Source organism: Eupeodes corollae, chromosome 3, assembly GCF_945859685.1.
Source record: "Eupeodes corollae chromosome 3, idEupCoro1.1, whole genome shotgun sequence".
In the NCBI taxonomy this organism is placed as follows: domain Eukaryota; kingdom Metazoa; phylum Arthropoda; class Insecta; order Diptera; family Syrphidae; genus Eupeodes; species Eupeodes corollae.
Window position 1 is genome coordinate 139,196,012 of NC_079149.1, and position 23,007 is coordinate 139,219,018.

General features: G+C 30.2%; 1 protein-coding gene across 1 annotated transcript in view; it reads left to right on the forward strand.

The window, feature by feature from the left end:
* LOC129950907 (uncharacterized) overlaps positions 1–22,080 on the forward strand; it is an 87,708-nt gene extending 65,628 nt beyond the window's left edge. The window contains exons 2-5 of the mRNA XM_056062846.1: positions 3,891–4,023; positions 4,268–4,479; positions 19,447–19,724; positions 19,792–22,080. Of these exons, the coding sequence (XP_055918821.1) occupies positions 3,891–4,023; positions 4,268–4,479; positions 19,447–19,724; positions 19,792–19,918 (750 nt within the window). The 3' untranslated portion in view covers positions 19,919–22,080. The remainder of the gene's footprint in view (positions 1–3,890; positions 4,024–4,267; positions 4,480–19,446; positions 19,725–19,791) is intronic.
* The last annotated feature ends 927 nt before the right edge of the window (positions 22,081–23,007 follow it).

Sequence of the window (23,007 nt, forward strand, 5' to 3'; positions counted from 1 at the left end):
TTAAATGAATTTTCTTAATGACTCCATACATTTTGTTCCAAAATTTACAAAACAAGGTCCATACTAAAAAATGATAAATAGTCTGTTTAATATTATATGACCACAATATGGTCTTGAACCAGTCATGTACATATTTTATTTTATTCGATCTTATAAGATTTATTATTAAAACCTGTTAGTTGCCTACTTACCATTTTCAGGTATATATTTTTACCAAAGAAGTAAGTATATACAAAAATTAACATAGAAAATATCAATAAACTTACATTTTTGCATAAAAATCTTTCGAATTTAAAGTTGAGATTTATGTACCGATTTAGATTATGTATCGCAATCAAAAACCACTAAATTTTAATGTTACAGCACTTAAATAATCTCAATCCGCAACTGTACCCACTTAATGCATTAATTTTTTAGAGAGACGTCATTTCAGAAATCCAGATGTACCTATCTACACATTTATGGTAAAATATACCTTTTTTTTAGTTTACCTGTCGACAGTCGAAGTCGACAACGAGACGTGCCTGCCTCTCTCTATAAACCGGCAAGTTGAATGAGCTTCCTTGTAGGCAAGTTCGCTAGCTATACAAATGATTCATTTTTCTGTCATTTGCATTCTTGAGCGATTTTTTTGTAAGAAAATAGACAACTTGACGACGACGCCCGTCCTTGAAATGCATATGCATTGTTGTTACTTAATATAACGTATCTTGAAAATGTATATGCGTACAACGTTTGAACGCTGAAGCTGACGCTGACACTGTCATGAACTTTGCACATAAATACCTCTTTTCACCTTTTGTATATGGAATGCAAAACAGAATCCTATACCTTTAATGCTACTGTTACCACCTGAGAGCTGAGAGTAGCACCGAACGACGTTCGTCGTTAACGTCGACTTCGACGTCGACATCGTCGTTGTCGTCGCCATTCCAATGTGTCAATGACACTTGAGATTCCACTCTTGTATATGCGAGGCTCTGCATAAAAAAGGAGACATCCCTCCTTAACTTCGTACAGTGTCAACGGCTAAAACTGCATTGCCATACCGATCCTCTTTTTTGCTTCCCTCTGCTGGCTGTGCCTGTTAGAAGCTCCACTTCCACTGAAATGAGCACACATCATCACATTTGCATCAGATAATTCTACGAGAACCACTAAGTCTGACACAAGTGACACTATACCTGCTACCTAACCTATACAAAAGTATCTAGATTGCATATTGACAAGGCAAGTTAGTTGAATGATTTGGCTCAGAAAATTAATTGGCTGCCACAAGGAAGTGATGAGTTTTCGAATTGGAAACAGGTGAATCTTGATTCATTGATCTTTTTCTTTCTCCTTTACAAAAATACCTAAGATTCTTGATGCATGAATTTCATAAAGAATCTGCATTTGACTTATGAATAGGGTTCAATTAAAAGAATTCCTATATCAATTACATGGGATCATATTTGTGAAGTTGTGTCTATAGAACCATATTATGTGAATAGTTCAAATTTTTATGTTGAACTAGACGTGCAGATGGAAGAAAATAAAATAGGGGATGTTGGGGCACATTGTCAAATAGAATTTCTTTTAAAGATGAAAATGTTTAAACTGTTAAATGAATTGTTGAAGATATTTTGGTACTATACTAAGTTAAGAAAATTTTGCTAATTTCAAACCATCGAACACTTGTTGAAGTTAAAATCCTAAAGGTATAATATCCCGAAATTAAAGTTTGTTTGCTTACTTGTTGTATCATGAACAATCGCTGTTTAAAGGTTTTCAGATGTACTAGTAAGGGAGTTAGTAGTACCTGTGGAGTGATGGTTGGTGCACAGGACTGGGTTCAATCCCTGCCTTTGCCATCTGAAGTTTTTGTCATGGGAACTGCCTCTTGTGAGGAATTTCCAAATTCTCCAATAGTAAGTCTTGTCATGAAAAGGACTTTAATAAATTACCCGTTCGGATTCGGCTTAAAAACTGTAAGTCCTCTCATTTCCTGATAACGTCTCACACAGGAATGGTTTAAGATTTGTAAGTCACTAGGCCATAGTTTTTAACAGACTGTTGTGCAAGCCAATTTAATTATTCATTAGAATCAAAATATTGGAAAATGGAAACAAATACCATAAACAAATTATAAACATTTTCAAGTAATTTTTTAAACGGAGTTAATTTTTATATGACAATGTATCATCTTTCATTCAACATTTCAATCTCTTTAACAGCAAGAACCACAATCAAGGTATTTAAAACAGATATATTTAAATTTAAACAATGAATAAATTGATTTATCTTGTCTCAATGTTACCCTGGTATCCCGTATAAATGATTGCTTCATTATGGCTAATATCATTTCCATGTGATGAAACTGCACGGCATGTGGCATCAGTATCGCCGTCATGGTTTCATCTCAACTCGTCACGCTTATAAATGTCTAATGAATTATGCTAAGAGCTATTCAGCTTGTTTTCTAAAGAAAAAAACATTCAGATAAAAAGCCGATCAATGGAGAAGGCAAATAGAACACCATGTTATAAATTGATAATTGCTCGAATTAAATGGGCAGTGGGTTATCGGCACATTTCAAGCGAGCTACGCCCATATTGTTGTCAATGATGCGGCTAACCGACAATCACTCCGTTTTGATATCTGATGACTTGTCTGGGTCTGATATACCAGCAGGTTCTTATAGATTTTTCATAATTAATACAATGATACGCATCAATATTATGTACAAATATTTAATTATAATGTCTTGAATGATTCGCTATGGAGTACGTAGCTAATCTTGAAAGCTTTTTGGGACATTTAGGAGTTAATAAATAATTAAAAGAAATTTATTAGATTTTCGAGAAATTGACTGTGAAAATTGTAAAATTTTGATTTCTAACTTAATCAAACACCTATAGCCACTTATCAAATCGTTAAGAGAAACTAATTGACGGAAATCTTGGCATCAATTGTCACGGAAACTTTTCACTATTGCAAAGTTGCGAAAAAAATATGACCAAACATTTAAATTGATGTTGAATTTAAAATTTGGAAATAAATTCTTAGAATTTCGAATTTTAAATCATTACTTTCAATTTCTTAAGCCACCTTCACCTTACTCCACGCATGTTGTATGCTAAATAAGCAATATTGCAATCATTGTTATTAATTAACCTTTATGATAAAATAATGTCTATCATTAATAAATTAAAACTAAAAATGTATGTATTATCAGCATTGCTCGGCAACAGCTGAATAAGTTTCAGCATCGCATAAAAGCAGTGATACCGAATCAAATCGCAGCACAAAAGTTTGAGATTTATGAATTTACACTTAATATCGATTAATATGCGCAAAATTGGCATTGAATTATTATTTATAAGATACAATTATTTGCTCATTGCAATTTAAATGGCAACTTCAATTATTTATCGTAATAAGTTTGCAGACAGAACATGGTTAATCTATTAAAAGCACTTAGTTGTTCAGTGCCTTGATTTTATCAATCTATTAAAATTTTAGTAGTACCCGTGGCATGATGGTTAGTGCGTTGGACTGTCATGCAATGGGTCTTGGGTTCAATCCCTGCCTGTGCCACCTTAATTTAAAAAAAAATAATTTTCGCGGGTACTGCCTCTTGCGAGGAATTGACAATTCCTTCAAGAGTAATTCTTGTCATGAAAAAGTGCTTTCTCAAACTAGCCGTTCGGATTCGGCATAAAATTGTAGGTCCCCTCCATTCCTGACAACATTACTCGCACACAGGAATGGTTGAGAGTTGTAAGTCACTAGGCCCTGGTTCACAACGGACTGTTGCGCCACCCCATTTGATTTGATTTTGATTAAAATTTTATTTAAAAATTTGAAATTAAAAAAAATACAATAAAAATATTCTATGTTTTTTTAAGGACACGGAAAGCCTTTACTCGCGCTTCAACATTCCAGGCACCCTGACACAACATAAATTTGAAGAATTAGGAACTCACGATGCCATCAAGCAGTCACGAAAGACCCATAGCACGAATCACTTACAGAACAAAGGTAAGATTAAGTAAGATATGTACCCTTTATAAAAGATCTATACCTAGGAACTAGTATTGTAGTATATTTTAAATAAACTTCCCTACTTCAAATAAAAACCGTCTCAAATAACAAGTTATCCAAAGTAGTAGCTCTTGTTGTTTGTAAACATTATGAGTTCGTTCAACTCCGCGCAAATTCATGAAACAATAATTAAGAATTCATGCTTTTACTTACATTCTTTTATTTTTGTATTTGCTTACAGCTTTGGCCAATGCACACGCCTCGAGAATTTATAGTGAGGCTAACTGCCGGCTGCCTCAGCAAAGGGTCGAACGCATTCAAAAGGATCCTTCGAAAATGTACGTGCCACACTGTACGATTTTGCACAGATGCGGAGACGATACCGGATGCTGCAAGACAGACCGACAAACGTGTGCCCCCAAGAGGACGCAAAGTGTGGACTTGTATTTTTTTGTAAGTTGCTAAATAAATAAAATACTTTACTTACACACGAATGTTAAAATGTGTGTTACATACATACATATATTTTAAAGTAATCGATTTGAGAAAGAATTTTATGTCCATCAATTTATTCGAGGAGATCGCAAAAGAGATATCCAATGGTATAGTGGCTCGAAGACGCTTTCAATTTGAAGGCTTACAGTTATAAGAGTGACAAGGTTATTCTTTTGGCATACTTTATTTTTCTGCGAAATATACAATTATCTGTGCAAATTTAAGTTGTTTTGCATAAAAGACTGGATGTCTGATTATGGTCATAAACCTTTAACCTGCCGCAATCTTACCTAGATACTTAAACGTACCCTAAAGAACGAATGTTTCAAGCTACCAATCATAATTGTTACTTTGCATTACTATCGCTATCAACAAAATGATAAGTGGTCTTGATTTTAAGTAAAGATTGTGATTAGCAAAACTAGGTTTTTGGTTAGAGCTTTGTGGAATAATGCTTCTATCAAAATGTCAACTGGATTGATCTTTAGAGGTCGCTCATTGGGTTTTTTAATTTTTCATGCAAAGCGTATGTAAGCTAGTAGTTTTTTTTGTTGTTTCTTTGGTGTATAGTTTGAGAACCTGTTGAATTTAAATTATGAGTCTGACCTACTTTTAAGGAAATGTTGAGAGTCTTTTAAAAAAGTCCTGTCAGTTTTTCAAACTCATGTGCTCCTAATAATATTATCAAAAGTTAAATCCCATTGTTTTTAAGATTTCTTTTCAAGGCTAATGTTTTGACGGAAATAACAGCTTTCTTTGGTTTTCTATATCTATAAACTATCAATATATTCAGTTGAAATATTTATAGTATACAATTTTTGAAAATTCTTTATACGGTTTTAGACTTCAACTGTTTCACATAAATTTCTAAGAAAACGTTGAACCATTTATGCTGAAACGATTCCTAACAAAAAAAGAAAAACAGATTTGAAATGAAATAATGTTTTTTGTTTTTGTATTAACACTGTCTTTTAAACAAGGCTTCAACATAAAGTTTTCGAAACATATTGTAAAAACATAAAAATAATGCTGAAACGGGTATTTTCAAATTTGATTATATCGTTAAAATTGGAGTTAGGATTCGAAAAAAGTACTTAAAATTAACTTTAAACCGTTTATTTCAGAAACACGTAAGTGTTAAATTCAAGAATTCTTAGAACTTCATGAGAATTTTCAGAGACCAACTGAAATATTAAAATAATATGTTATGTTGTATCTTCATGTTATGTTAAGCTCTTTTAGTTGATTTTAGCATTTGTAAATTGGCATATTTTAAAAACCTGATGGGATGGAATATTTTTGAGAAGAAAGTCGAGTTTAACAGAATTTAAACCTTTAAAAAAATATTATTTTGTTTGTGTAACAAAAAATAGATATTATTATAATAATTCGTGAAATTTATAACAGATTCCAATAAATTGATTTAAGGGGCTATGTACCCTAAAGTTTGATCTGCTTAAATTAGTATTCAATGAATTCTCGAGTCCTATACTTGAACGACTAAAACTAAAGTTTAAACTACCAAGAACTGATGGTGATGAAATTTTTCCGTTTATTATTCCAACAATAAAACAAAACTGCAAGTACATCCTATGAATTGTCAAAGAAGAAAGATTTATGAGAGATAGTCTTTGTGAATAAAGCGGTAATGTTTGAATATCTTGAAACCACGAAGGGATCGTAGACAAAAACGCAAAACGGCGTAGTACTGTGACCATACTGTAAAGGCATATTCCAGGACTGGTCTCACAAATGAAACAAAAAGTAATTTTAAAATGAAGTTGATATCTTCATTAACTGTTAGTTTAGAATCTAAGACAACACCCAATTCAGAAAATACATATACTCTACTTAAAAGACAAGAATCATATCATGTAGCTAAAAATGATTGGAACTTTTTTTCGTGTAAAACTCATGGTTTTACATTTGTCAACATTTAAAACAAGACGATTATTATTGCACCATTCCCTAAATAATATTAGGTCTTCTTGCAAGAGAAGAAAGTCAGATGTAGTTAATTTTTAATGTAATCCCTCATCAGCATATATAAGGACAGACGAATTTTGTATGATCGAAACCAAGTCATTTATAAATAAAACAAATAGAATAGGACCAAGGTGACTACCCTGGGGGACACCAGAATTTACAACAAATTAACCTAATTCCCGACCTTCGAGCATTGATATCCAATAGCTAAGAATTACCGAGCCAATTCATTCAACATGTTTTAGCTTTTTGATCTTCACTATCATTTTCTTGCAGCTTTCACGATTCAAGCTCGTGGTTATATGTTTTTCTCCATTAGCATTCTTCGCACGCAGGACTAAATATCCGATAAATCAATTTTATTACCAGAACTTCCAGCTTCTAACTTCTTCTTTTTTTGTAGCTCAGGTATACAGAGTAAACTTCCTTTAAAAGATGTTCAAAGACGGAATGAACTTGGATAAATTGACTTTTCTTCAAAGTCAACGTTAAAAATAATATTCCATTCAAATTAAATAAGCTGTCAATTTTCCAACTCTTTTGGAGGCATTAAAGTTCGAATTTTGGGATCAGGTTTACAATGAAACTAATAATTCGCATGGGTATGACTTATTTTTAAGCATTCTTAAATCACATATTAAAATATTTGTATAGATACTTTTATTAATAATTTTAACTGTGATATGTATCCAGATTTGTTAGAAGACCAATTCCACGAAATATACAAAAAAATAATGGCTCTCGATAACAAATGCTCCAGTACGTCTGATGATATAACCAATTACCTGTTTAAGCCAATTTCCTTCTATTTAGTTGACGTGATTTGCTTCCTATTCAATATGAGTATCACCTCTGGAATTTTTCCATCGTCTTAGAAAGAAGCTGAAGTCATTTCGTTGTTGAAAAAGGGTAGTCGTAGTGTTATGAGTCAATACCGACCAATCTCTATATAACCAACGTTCTCTAAACTTTTTGCAAAACTTATAAAGAATTGTATGGTGTTTTTTAAAACAAAAATGAGTTTTTCAGCAACGACCAATTTGGTCTTTGTGAAGGTAGGGGTACTCAAGATACCACATTTAAGTTTTGCAGTGAGGTAAAAGTGATCTATCGTTGTTTATTGATCGGACTAAAGCATTTGATTAGGTCAACCGATAATAGATCCCAATGAAGTCAATCCTGATCAAATTAACGACGCTATTCAAAATTTTACAAATGTTACATTGGAAAGCGTGGCACAATCTGTTCCAAAGAAAAGGGTTCATAACGATAACTCAAACTCACTTCCAGCAAATATTGTGCAACTTATTAAAAAACGGAATAGATTTAGGTTATTGTGGATAAGAACCAGAAATACTTTTTATCTATCTGAAGTTAAAGTTCTTAATAATTTAATAAAATTTTCTACTCAAGAGCACAAAAATAAAAAGTGGAACGCGAGGCTACAAACATTAGATAAAGCCAGTAAGCCATTTTGGAACCTTGTCAAAATAGTTAAGAAAAAAAAACAGTCAGATTCCAGCGTTAAAAACTGGAAACTCAGTTTTATTGACAAATCTTGAAAAAGCAAACGCTTTGGCTCATGAATTTTTTGAAAATCATCAATTAGGTAACAACGTTTCGAGCAGTAGTTCTACTGAAATTACTGTAGAGCAATCAATGGAAATTATAAGATCTCAACAATTTCAATTTAGCGAAGATACAATTACAGTACAGGATGTAAAAACTGTACTTGGTGGCCTTAAAAAGAAGAGTCCAGGACTCGATGGTTTGAAAAATATTATATGTTAAAAAAACTGCCCAGAACAGGTATAAAATTTTTACAAGTCATTTTTTCTGCTTGCTTTAAAATAGGTTATTTTCCAAGGCAATGGAAAATAGCAAAAATAATTCCCATTCAAAAACCTGGAAAAAATCCTTCTATAAGTTCTAGCTATAGACCTATTAGTTTACTCAATTCTCTGAGTAAAGGTCTTGAGAAACTCATAAAAAATAAAATAGTTTTGCATTTGAACGAGCATAACATCCTTCCAGCGGAACAATTTGGTTTTAGAAGTTGTCATAGCACAGTGCATCAAGTGCATCGAATAACGAATGACATAAAAAGTAATTTTGCAGTAGGGAAAAGCACTGGTGTGGTCTTATTAGATGTAGAGAAGGCTTTTGACACTGTGTGGCATAAAGGCCTTCTCCACAAACTCTTAGTTCTGGATTTTCCAATTTTCATTATAAAAATGATAAATTCCTTTTTAGCTGAAAGATTTTTTAAAGTATCAGTAAACGGTTCCTACTCTGATCTATATGAAATCCTTGCAGGTGTACCACAAGGATCAGTTCTTGGTCCTGTTTTGTATACCATATTTACTTATGATTTCCCGACGTTAACAAACTGTAAATCAGCTATTTTTGCAGACGATACGTGTTTGTATTCATCAGATTCAGTTGGTTTTAACATCGAAACCAACTTGCAATCTGCGCTGAATATTGTGCAAACGTATTTTAAGGATTGGAAGATTAAAATAAATGCTGGGAAAACTCAAGCCGTCTTTTTCACTAGAAAAAGAAAAGCTTGTTTTTTGCCCGCCAATATGCTTCAAATTAGTGGTATTCCAACAGAATGGAAATCGAGTACTAAATATTTAAGAGTACACCTAGATAAAACACTTACTTTTGGTGTTCATATACAAGAAGCAATCAAAAAGGTGAACTTAGCTATAAAAATTCTATATCCGTTTATCAACAGGAAATCAAAACTTAGTGTTGAAAATAAGCTCATCATTTTTAAGGTTATCTTTCAAAGTATCATGCTATATGGGTCACCTGTTTGGGGTAAATGTGCTAATAGCCATTTACTTCGATTACAAAGAACCCAAAATAAAATACTAAAAATGATGTTAAATCTGCCATGGCACTATTCTACGGAAGATCTCCACTTACTTGCCAAAATTGAAAAAGTTTCATTTAGAACAAGTTATTTGTTTGAGCGATATAATGCATCTTGCAGACTATCGGAAAACCACCTTATCTCAAATTTGGCTATTTAGAAATAAAAAAAAAAAAAAAAAACAAAAAAAAAATTAAAAAAAAAACACGAAACTATAAAAAAAAAATATGTAAAAATAAAAACTTAAAAAAAAAATGGTTAAAGCTTTAATTAGTACTTATTTATTTATTTATTTATTTATTTATTTACTTATTTATTTATTTATTTATTTATTTATTTTTTTGTATACTTATTTATTTATTTATTTATTTATTTATTTATTTATTTATTTATTTATTTATTTATTTATTATTATTAATATATACATATATTTATTTATTTCTGTCTTTCTTTATTTATTTATTTATTTTTGTATCTTATCATATTTACTTTCTTTTTATTGTTTTTATTTATTTAAATGTTTATGCATTTGTTTATTTGATTATTTGTTTATTATTCTAATTATTATTGTAATTATTTATTTTGTTTGATTTTTATTTATTTATTTATGTATTTATTTATCTATCTATTTTTGGTTGTTAACATATTTCCTTTTTCTATTTTGATTGTATTTATTTATTTACTTGTAAAGCATTTTTGAGATTAGCGTTTTTCGATGCTTCCCAGCCTCCTATTCTCTCCAATCTTGGATAACCATGTTTCATAAAAATTTGAAGAAGTTTTTTTTTTGTAGCTTTTTCCTTCGATTTGTTTGTTATGTTAAACTGTGATAATTTTATATAAAATTGTTATTTTTTTCAGAAGTAAAGTAGGGTTATACTAAATCTCTGTAAATTGTGCAATATAATTATAAGAAAAAATGTAAATAATTACTGCTACAATAAAATATATATATGTATATATAAGTGTTTGAAGTGTTTGAAGGTCAATCATCAGATCCTTTTAGAAAAATTTGAAAGCTGGATTTAGAGGTCCGGTTTTCGATTAGTTTGCTTCCTTTTTATCCGCAAGACATCTGAACTGATCGCTATGTTACAAAAATATTTAAATGTACTAAGCCAATGGTTTTCTAGGCATGAGCTCATTTTAAGTGAAAAAAAAAACAAAAATAATGCCCTACAATTAAAAAAAAAAACAGCTCCAATCTAGGACTGTAATTTTATCTTCCATTCAGGGACATGTAAGAAACTTAGCTAAGCTACACATTCTTGTGGAAAATCCAACTTTAAACTTATGACACCTTGTTCCATTGATTGTTTTGAAATCGAATTCAAAAATAGTTGTAAATATTTAGGAGTTACAATTGACAAAAATTTAAATTGGATGCAACATATTAGGGAATTAAAAAAAAAACTTAATGTCCGTAATACGTAAAATGTTCTTAAAACGAACTTGTACAAACAATCTATTAACAACAATATTCTTTGGGCTCGTTCATTCTAAGCAACAGTATGGAATAATTAGTTGGGGAGGTGCATATCAAAACACGCTTGATCCCAAAATTACATAGCAGAAACATATTGTTGGAATCATTTGTAAGAAATCAAGGTTAACAAGTAGTTGGCCTTTATTTCAAGATCGTCGTATCTTGCCATTGAAACCTTTTTATGTATATAATGTTCTCAAAGTTTATTTCATGAGAAGTAGATACAGTCAGGTACTCAGAAACTCAAATACACATAGCTTGAGAATTAACACTCTGTTTTTAGTTCATATTCCAAAAAGTAATGAAACTCAATACCCTAATTTTTACACTGCAACAGCACCTAAACCTTTTAATCAATTGCCTTTTGAAACTAAAAAACTTCAATATCCTAATTTATTTTTGAAATCAGTAAAAAGATGGCTCTTTGAAATGAACAGAACAGATGGTCAAAAATCTGTTTTTCACTATAGCATAACTTTTTAGCTTTGTATTTACTTTTCTTTTCAATTTTTGTTTTACTTCATTTAATAATTATTATTATTTTTTTTTTAACTTTTTGCTATTTGCATGTAAAAAATATTTCAAATATTCATTTTTTTCATGCATATGTTTTAAATTTCCTGACATGGTTAATTCGCCTCTAGTTTTCAACTATAGAATGATAAATAAATACTTATGTTAACATTATTAAGATTGTACATAGATAATGGAATGAAAATAAATAATAATAAATAATAGAAAACAGAAATAAGTTTACAAATTGAAAAGCAGTGCCCAGGCCCAGCCCTCCCAATATCCTCTGAGCTATGCACATTTTTCAAGCTGATAAAAAAGTTAATTTACGGAAAATATGCTTCAACCTAAAATTTGTTGATATCTTTTAAAATATAATCAATCAAATTTATAAATTCATTTTATTTGTTCGTCTAATCACGTCAACATACTCGTTTGTGCATTGCAACGCACTAAAGTCTAAAATTGAATTTGAAAAATATCTGGCGCTTTAACATGGAAGCTCTATAGCAATTGTTTCAAAGTTCACTTAAATGTTCATGAATATTTAACCACTTATTATACACAGAATAGCAATGAATATAGACAGGCGTATTACAGGGATAAATTTTAATTATGAATGTAACTGTTAATTGGTGTATCAACCACCGACCTATACAACATTATAATGCAAAGCCAACGTATAGAGGTGCAAATATTTATTTAATAATACGGTTTTGCCATCTTTCAAAGTAGGGTAAATAATTTAATATGCATATAGGTAGTCTTTATGGGTGCTTGTTTTTGTATGCATGCATAGCATAGCCTAGCATATATTTGTATATCTTCTGGTTTTGATCCAATTTGGTTTCTAGGTTAATGTAAAAGGGGTTGATTTTACAGAGGGGATATTATTATAATTTATATACAGGAGCTTAATACCATTTTAACCAATATTATTTATTTTCCATATACCAGAACTATAAGCGTGGTTAAGTTTTTGATGTTATCGATGATATGATATATTATGTACCTACCTGATAAATATGAACAATACATGAACGTATTTTGTGGATGTCCTAAATTCTTCGATAAAGTTTCCAAAATGTTCGGGATGGCAGCGATTGTTGTCATGTAGTAATCAAAAGTTGTCCTTGAAAAACGTTTCCATCCTTATAGGAGCACGAACACTGCTTTTATCCAGCACAACAAGATCCATGCTAGCTTCATTTAGCTGATGCCTTCCCAAACCATTGTATGCTCTCATGTTTCAGTTATCGTGCATGGAACAAACTTTTCGTTTTTTCGCCTTCGGACACGCTGACATACATCTGGGCTTCATAGACAAGTTCTGCTTTCATCTGAGAATAGGACATTCCTAAATTATAATATATATGGCAAAACGAAATCTCCCTTTACGGTGCTGTGGAAGCAATTCGAGGAAACGGGAGCTGGTCGGCAAGGTCTGACATTTAATTTTGCAAATCTTCTTTTGATGAAGCTATCACTCTAACGAACATTCCTCACCTCAAAAAGACGTATACGAGCTAGCTACAGTAGTGGTGCAAAACCGATTTTCAGCTAATATTTCGAGCTTAAGTAATTTGATGCAGGCCTTGACTTTTCGTCCTTGTGGTTGAGCCAGTCAATGGAAAATAGCAAAAATAATTCCCATTCAAAAACCTGGAAAAAATCCTTCTATAAGTTCTAGCTATAGACCTATTAGTTTACTCAATTCTCTGAGTAAAGGTCTTGAGAAACTCATAAAAAATAAAATAGTTTTGCATTTGAACGAGCATAACATCCTTCCAGCGGAACAATTTGGTTTTAGAAGTTGTCATAGCACAGTGCATCAAGTGCATCGAATAACGAATGACATAAAAAGTAATTTTGCAGTAGGGAAAAGCACTGGTGTGGTCTTATTAGATGTAGAGAAGGCTTTTGACACTGTGTGGCATAAAGGCCTTCTCCACAAACTCTTAGTTCTGGATTTTCCAATTTTCATTATAAAAATGATAAATTCCTTTTTAGCTGAAAGATTTTTTAAAGTATCAGTAAACGGTTCCTACTCTGATCTATATGAAATCCTTGCAGGTGTACCACAAGGATCAGTTCTTGGTCCTGTTTTGTATACCATATTTACTTATGATTTCCCGACGTTAACAAACTGTAAATCAGCTATTTTTGCAGACGATACGTGTTTGTATTCATCAGATTCAGTTGGTTTTAACATCGAAACCAACTTGCAATCTGCGCTGAATATTGTGCAAACGTATTTTAAGGATTGGAAGATTAAAATAAATGCTGGGAAAACTCAAGCCGTCTTTTTCACTAGAAAAAGAAAAGCTTGTTTTTTGCCCGCCAATATGCTTCAAATTAGTGGTATTCCAACAGAATGGAAATCGAGTACTAAATATTTAAGAGTACACCTAGATAAAACACTTACTTTTGGTGTTCATATACAAGAAGCAATCAAAAAGGTGAACTTAGCTATAAAAATTCTATATCCGTTTATCAACAGGAAATCAAAACTTAGTGTTGAAAATAAGCTCATCATTTTTAAGGTTATCTTTCAAAGTATCATGCTATATGGGTCACCTGTTTGGGGTAAATGTGCTAATAGCCATTTACTTCGATTACAAAGAACCCAAAATAAAATACTAAAAATGATGTTAAATCTGCCATGGCACTATTCTACGGAAGATCTCCACTTACTTGCCAAAATTGAAAAAGTTTCATTTAGAACAAGTTATTTGTTTGAGCGATATAATGCATCTTGCAGACTATCGGAAAACCACCTTATCTCAAATTTGGCTATTTAGAAATAAAAAAAAAAAAAAAAAAACAAAAAAAAAATTAAAAAAAAAACACGAAACTATAAAAAAAAAATATGTAAAAATAAAAACTTAAAAAAAAAATGGTTAAAGCTTTAATTAGTACTTATTTATTTATTTATTTATTTATTTATTTACTTATTTATTTATTTATTTATTTATTTATTTTTTTGTATACTTATTTATTTATTTATTTATTTATTTATTTATTTATTTATTTATTTATTTATTTATTTATTATTATTAATATATACATATATTTATTTATTTCTGTCTTTCTTTATTTATTTATTTATTTTTGTATCTTATCATATTTACTTTCTTTTTATTGTTTTTATTTATTTAAATGTTTATGCATTTGTTTATTTGATTATTTGTTTATTATTCTAATTATTATTGTAATTATTTATTTTGTTTGATTTTTATTTATTTATTTATGTATTTATTTATCTATCTATTTTTGGTTGTTAACATATTTCCTTTTTCTATTTTGATTGTATTTATTTATTTACTTGTAAAGCATTTTTGAGATTAGCGTTTTTCGATGCTTCCCAGCCTCCTATTCTCTCCAATCTTGGATAACCATGTTTCATAAAAATTTGAAGAAGTTTTTTTTTTGTAGCTTTTTCCTTCGATTTGTTTGTTATGTTAAACTGTGATAATTTTATATAAAATTGTTATTTTTTTCAGAAGTAAAGTAGGGTTATACTAAATCTCTGTAAATTGTGCAATATAATTATAAGAAAAAATGTAAATAATTACTGCTACAATAAAATATATATATGTATATATAAGTGTTTGAAGTGTTTGAAGGTCAATCATCAGATCCTTTTAGAAAAATTTGAAAGCTGGATTTAGAGGTCCGGTTTTCGATTAGTTTGCTTCCTTTTTATCCGCAAGACATCTGAACTGATCGCTATGTTACAAAAATATTTAAATGTACTAAGCCAATGGTTTTCTAGGCATGAGCTCATTTTAAGTGAAAAAAAAAACAAAAATAATGCCCTACAATTAAAAAAAAAAACAGCTCCAATCTAGGACTGTAATTTTATCTTCCATTCAGGGACATGTAAGAAACTTAGCTAAGCTACACATTCTTGTGGAAAATCCAACTTTAAACTTATGACACCTTGTTCCATTGATTGTTTTGAAATCGAATTCAAAAATAGTTGTAAATATTTAGGAGTTACAATTGACAAAAATTTAAATTGGATGCAACATATTAGGGAATTAAAAAAAAAACTTAATGTCCGTAATACGTAAAATGTTCTTAAAACGAACTTGTACAAACAATCTATTAACAACAATATTCTTTGGGCTCGTTCATTCTAAGCAACAGTATGGAATAATTAGTTGGGGAGGTGCATATCAAAACACGCTTGATCCCAAAATTACATAGCAGAAACATATTGTTGGAATCATTTGTAAGAAATCAAGGTTAACAAGTAGTTGGCCTTTATTTCAAGATCGTCGTATCTTGCCATTGAAACCTTTTTATGTATATAATGTTCTCAAAGTTTATTTCATGAGAAGTAGATACAGTCAGGTACTCAGAAACTCAAATACACATAGCTTGAGAATTAACACTCTGTTTTTAGTTCATATTCCAAAAAGTAATGAAACTCAATACCCTAATTTTTACACTGCAACAGCACCTAAACCTTTTAATCAATTGCCTTTTGAAACTAAAAAACTTCAATATCCTAATTTATTTTTGAAATCAGTAAAAAGATGGCTCTTTGAAATGAACAGAACAGATGGTCAAAAATCTGTTTTTCACTATAGCATAACTTTTTAGCTTTGTATTTACTTTTCTTTTCAATTTTTGTTTTACTTCATTTAATAATTATTATTATTTTTTTTTTAACTTTTTGCTATTTGCATGTAAAAAATATTTCAAATATTCATTTTTTTCATGCATATGTTTTAAATTTCCTGACATGGTTAATTCGCCTCTAGTTTTCAACTATAGAATGATAAATAAATACTTATGTTAACATTATTAAGATTGTACATAGATAATGGAATGAAAATAAATAATAATAAATAATAGAAAACAGAAATAAGTTTACAAATTGAAAAGCAGTGCCCAGGCCCAGCCCTCCCAATATCCTCTGAGCTATGCACATTTTTCAAGCTGATAAAAAAGTTAATTTACGGAAAATATGCTTCAACCTAAAATTTGTTGATATCTTTTAAAATATAATCAATCAAATTTATAAATTCATTTTATTTGTTCGTCTAATCACGTCAACATACTCGTTTGTGCATTGCAACGCACTAAAGTCTAAAATTGAATTTGAAAAATATCTGGCGCTTTAACATGGAAGCTCTATAGCAATTGTTTCAAAGTTCACTTAAATGTTCATGAATATTTAACCACTTATTATACACAGAATAGCAATGAATATAGACAGGCGTATTACAGGGATAAATTTTAATTATGAATGTAACTGTTAATTGGTGTATCAACCACCGACCTATACAACATTATAATGCAAAGCCAACGTATAGAGGTGCAAATATTTATTTAATAATACGGTTTTGCCATCTTTCAAAGTAGGGTAAATAATTTAATATGCATATAGGTAGTCTTTATGGGTGCTTGTTTTTGTATGCATGCATAGCATAGCCTAGCATATATTTGTATATCTTCTGGTTTTGATCCAATTTGGTTTCTAGGTTAATGTAAAAGGGGTTGATTTTACAGAGGGGATATTATTATAATTTATATACAGGAGCTTAATACCATTTTAACCAATATTATTTATTTTCCATATACCAGAACTATAAGCGTGGTTAAGTTTTTGATGTTATCGATGATATGATATATTATGTACCTACCTGATAAATATGAACAATACATGAACGTATTTTGTGGATGTCCTAAATTCTTCGATAAAGTTTCCAAAATGTTCGGGATGGCAGCGATTGTTGTCATGTAGTAATCAAAAGTTGTCCTTGAAAAACGTTTCCATCCTTATAGGAGCACGAACACTGCTTTTATCCAGCACAACAAGATCCATGCTAGCTTCATTTAGCTGATGCCTTCCCAAACCATTGTATGCTCTCATGTTTCAGTTATCGTGCATGGAACAAACTTTTCGTTTTTTCGCCTTCGGACACGCTGACATACATCTGGGCTTCATAGACAAGTTCTGCTTTCATCTGAGAATAGGACATTCCTAAATTATAATATATATGGCAAAACGAAATCTCCCTTTACGGTGCTGTGGAAGCAATTCGAGGAAACGGGAGCTGGTCGGCAAGGTCTGACATTTAATTTTGCAAATCTTCTTTTGATGAAGCTATCACTCTAACGAACATTCCTCACCTCAAAAAGACGTATACGAGCTAGCTACAGTAGTGGTGCAAAACCGATTTTCAGCTAATATTTCGAGCTTAAGTAATTTGATGCAGGCCTTGACTTTTCGTCCTTGTGGTTGAGCCAGTCTACCAAAAACTTGTGGTGGCGTCTCTAATTTTAATTTTACGTATAACAAACGTACGGGCATGCAATTGGCGTTTTTCTTTTTTAATTCAGAGCAGAAATCGAACTTTCAACACAAAATTGTGTGATCGTTTAGAGCTTCAAATTCGTCTTCCTTTTTTAGTTCTGAACATGTTCAGAGTGCGCTCTGAGAGCTCAGAATAAAATAACAGAGTTAACAGAGTAAAATGCTGAACACAAACAATTTGATATTGGATTGCCTAAGTACGATAAAGTTATCATAATTTTTTTCTTTCTATATCGATTCTCTTCCAGGTCCATAATTGTGTTGTTCCATGGCAAGAAGTTACTGGCGCAACATATCAAATATAATGGGATTCAAACGAAAATGTTGTTTGAGAGTCTTGTCAGTGAATCTCGACACCACTTCTTCGACAAAGTTCTCATTTTTTATAATTCGCCTTGAGTTAATTTCCTTAGCATTTTCTTCATCATCAAATAACAAACTATAAATGCTTGCCTTAAAATTATTTCTTTATCCATTTTTGTTGAACAATAAACGAATCTTACTTTTCTTGATTAACAAATATTTACGTTTGACAGTCTTACATTTGACATTTAAAAATCATGACAGTTTAGTGCTCAAGTTGTTTCATAATTAAATCAGAACATACTCTGCTCAGAACTCTTGTCTACTCTGTTCGCTCAGACTCTGCTCAGTGCTCAGCTCGGCGTGAATTTACCGAATTTGAGATATTTTGATCCAAAAAAAGAAAGAATGAATTCAAATTCAAAATAACTGAAACGACATTAAAAAACAATCCCGGTTTAAATGTTTTGTTTGTTTCTAAAATATTAGTTTAACAATAAACAAATCACATTATAGTGGTTTTGAAAAGAAATAGTGACCAGAAATGCAGACCAAAAACACTTATTTTAAAAAGCACAAATATTAAAACACCTCATTTTCAGCTGCATCTATTCAAAAAATTGATATTAATAGCCGTAAATAAATATACAACTCAAAAACAAAGAACTAATGATTGATGTCAATCAACCGGTCATTCTATGACCAACAAAAAAATCTAATTTGTTCATTAACAACTCAATTGAAAATCTGAAACAACTTCATTTGTTAACTCAATCTTAAAAGGCCTCAAGCTTTATAACCATCAATACGCCACTCGTCCCACAATACAAAAAATACAATACCTAAATAGCCATTCGTAAAAATGGAGGTGGGCCATTAGCCGTTGCATTGTGTAAATAAATTGTAATGTTTCATCACCTTTAAGGTAAAATAACTGTTAGGTTCTTCTTAAGTTAAAAATAAATTGAAGATATATTTTTTCTTTTGGCCTTTTTGAAAATGATGTGCATTTTTTCGTCAGATGTAATTTAAATAGAAATATTTGAGTTGATGGGCTTAATTAACAAACCTTGTTTTTAGATAGACATTATGTATAGGTACACACCCACAGTATTAATATTTTATGAGCACCTGAAATCAAAGCCGACGAAGATTTTATTTCACCAGCCACTTACCTTTGAATCTTAAGCGGATTAGAAGAAGCTCTTGTGAAATAGACGAATGAACCCCATTTTCTTTATCGAGCTCTTTCTTATAAAACGAACTTTTGAAGATATAAATCAATAAAAAGAAGAACATTGGTTATATTTTCATCATCAACTTATAGTGACCAATAATTTCACTTGAAATATTAATGTTTGCTATTTTCTTACATTTAATATCATCTTCAATTAACTGAACCTAAAACAATGTCTTTTTAAGGTTAAAAGCTTTAATTCGAAGCAAGGGTCTATTGAGCGACACACTTTCGTCAACCACACCGAGTGTCATTGTGTTGATAAGTCGAGACACTATATGCATTCCTTCACCGATGCAGCACCGATGATGCGAAAAGCCACCGTTCTAGACTGCAACTGTCCAAAACTGTTTGAGAAAATCCTTCAAGAGGACGGCATTTGCAGGTGCGACTGCTCATCCGGTAACATAGGATGTAACTACCTTAAACGTGGGATGGAACACTTTTCAATGATAGACAGAAAGTGAGTATCACAAAAATATTATACTCAATATTATATTTTTTAATATAAATAAATCCTTTTCCAAAAGATGTATTATTGAAGGCCGTTGCAAGCCACCGACCTGTGAATTCGGCAACTATCTTAAAAAACACGGACGATGTCAGAAAGGCGGTGAAGTGGTACAGCAGCCTCCCCTATCCTGGAGCTACAACTAAACTATGTGAATCTCATAGCGATAAATTAAAACAAAAAAATAAAACTTTAGTTATAAATATAATATATTTATAAAACATTATTTTAAAATTCATTTTAGAATTTTAAGGGAGCAAGAAGAACCTCAAAAAATAAAAAAAATAAAAGAAAAGGGTTACTTTAAAAAAAATTCATATTTTCTAAAAATGATATAGATTCAATGATTCCAATGACTTTTTAGCTTTATTTAACTTCAGTTTTAAGGAAGTTATTTTTAAGTTTACATCTTACATGATTTTGTTTGTCAATGTTTTTATTAATTTTTATGATAATACGATATAATTTACGTTCTTTACGAAAGAAGTCATCTTTTATGCAAGACTCTAGTCAATTTAATTAATTGCTTGAATATTTTTATTAATATACCTAACCTATATAATTATAATAAACCGTTTGATCAAAACAAAATGTAATGTAATGTAATTTTAATAATTAGAATCAAACACGAGTATTAAAATAAATAAATTTTTTCGTGCAAGAGTTACAAATTAAATAATTATAAAAATAAATACGTAAAAATATTATATTAAAATTATAAAAATCATGTCCACCAAATGAAATTGAAATATAGAAATCCCACTGCCTTTCCCTTTTTATAATTATTAAGACAGGATAATGTTATTTATGTATATTTATGTGATTTAACTTGTGAAGACGAGACTGTACCCATTTATTAACAACAACAAAATGAAAAATTGTTGGAATTTTTTCTTTTGAATGCTCAAAATAAGTTACATTTGTAAAAAAGAACTATATTAGCACAAATTCCTGGATCGTGAACCCGGAACCGGATTAATAAGCAATATGATGCATTTATTTGTTGGTTTTTTAAAGTTGACTTTAAGAATTATGTATCTAATTATAAATAAGGCACTTTTAATAATAAACATGATACAAACGAAATTATGAGCTTTGTTGGAACTGAAATATCAAAACAATAAATTTAAGTTCCGAAAACATACAAAACATTTATTTTGTATATTATATTTTTTTCTTCGAATCAAACATCTATAAAAATATCAACAAATTTTTTTTAGGAATATTATTAGATGTTTTATACGTACTATTTTATATTTTTGTAATTTAGTCTCTTCAACTCTTCAAAAATATTGCCATGTTCTATTTTTTGACTTAAATGATTATTGAGAGTTTAAAAAATTGGCTTTCAAACACAGAGACATATTCAAATATTTGGCAAGTCATTAAATCTTCTATCAAACCACTTTTAAAATAACATTTTTTAGAAGATCTTGATGAATTCCAGTAAACAAATGGACAAGGAATTTGGTTCAATTTGTATTTTAAAATATTTTGTTTGTCTGAAAACATTTCAAGTCAAGTCGGGGCTTAATAATTTTCATCATCTCGAGAGATCTTAGCCAAAAATGATGGTAGATTTCTTTTTAGTTAAGTTTCCAATAAAGCTCTAAAATTTAATCAATAAAATTCTTATTCGTATTCACAAAAAGAAAGTAAAATATTATCATAGAATAAAGATTCATAGTTGTATACATTCATATATTTTTTTTAATTCTAAGACTATGTATTTACAAATTAAATAGTTTTAAAGAGACGCTGTTAAAATATTTACTATAATCAATAAGTAGTTAACAATGATAGTTATATCTATAATAAGAGCAATGTTATTAAAATCTCGAATGTATATTTTTAGTTTAATAATTTATTGTTGTTTAAATGTCCTATCCGATTTAGTTCTAACATAGTAATGTTCATAATTCATATGTAAACAAAAAAAAACAAAACTTTTTAAAAACAATTAATTTACATTGAGTATTTTGTTTATATTATAAATAAAAAAAATGTTTGTTGATCTTTTTATTCCTTAATTTAAGAAAGCATTTACAAAAAAATAATGCATAATGAGGATTGAGTTTGAACAGAAAACAAAAATCTGATATTATAAAAAATAGCTCATTAAGCACTTTCAGTGAATCAGTAATGTTTAGTTATAAAACCACTCTTTACTAAATAGTTCAACTCTAACTCTTTTGAACGATTCAAAAATTAAAGTATGACCTTTTGGGTTTGATATACCATAGATAAGATTTTTATTGAAATTAAAATATATAAAGGAAAAAAACATTAATAAAAAGAATGAAACTTATCGAGTTGTTTTTTTTTAATTCCTCGAAACATAAAGTTTTTTAAACATTGTTAACTAGAATTAGGACAAGTTCTTATTGCAAAAAATATTATTTATGGATTTATTTGAAATTTAAAAATATAGTAAATTAAGAAATATATAATTTTTAACTCATAGTAAACCAAATTAAATATGTACAATTCCAGAATTATTTAATTTCAAGAAATTGGCTGTGTTTTATAGGAAATCATGTGTAGGGATAGCTCTCTTCGATGCAAAGTCAGCAATTTTGAACTGTCGGACAAGTAGTGGGAAAATTAACTTAAGAAGATTGAATACCGAAAATTGCAGGCTCTTTTAGACGAAGACGAAAATCCTTCTTGAGCAATTGTGGTTTTCTCAACAAGCCTTTTCTCTTTGCCATTGAAAAGGTTCAAAGGACCAGAAATTTTGAGAAGATTGAGGACCGAAAATTGCAGGCTCTTTTAGACGAAGACCAAAATTCTTCTTGAGCAATTGTGGTTTTCTCAACAAGCTATTCTCTTTGCCATTGAAAAGGTTCAAAGGACCAGACATTTTGAGAAGATTGAGGACTGAAAATTGAAGGCTCTTTTAGACGAAGACGAAAATTCTTCTTGAGCAATTGTGGTTTTCTCAACAAGCCTTTTCTCTTTGCCATTAAAAAGGTTCAAAGGACCAAAAATTTTGAGAAGATTGTAGACCGAAAATTGCAGGCTCTTTTAGACGAAGACGAAAATCCTTCTTGAGCAATTGTGGTTTTCTCAACAAGCCTTTTCTCTTTGCCATTGAAAAGGTTTAAAGGACCAACAATTTTGAAAAGATTAAGGACCGAAAATTGTGGGCTCTTTTAGACGAAGACGAAAACTCTTCTTGAGCAATTGTGGTTTTCTCAACAAATCTTTTGTCTATGATATTTCAAAGGTTCAA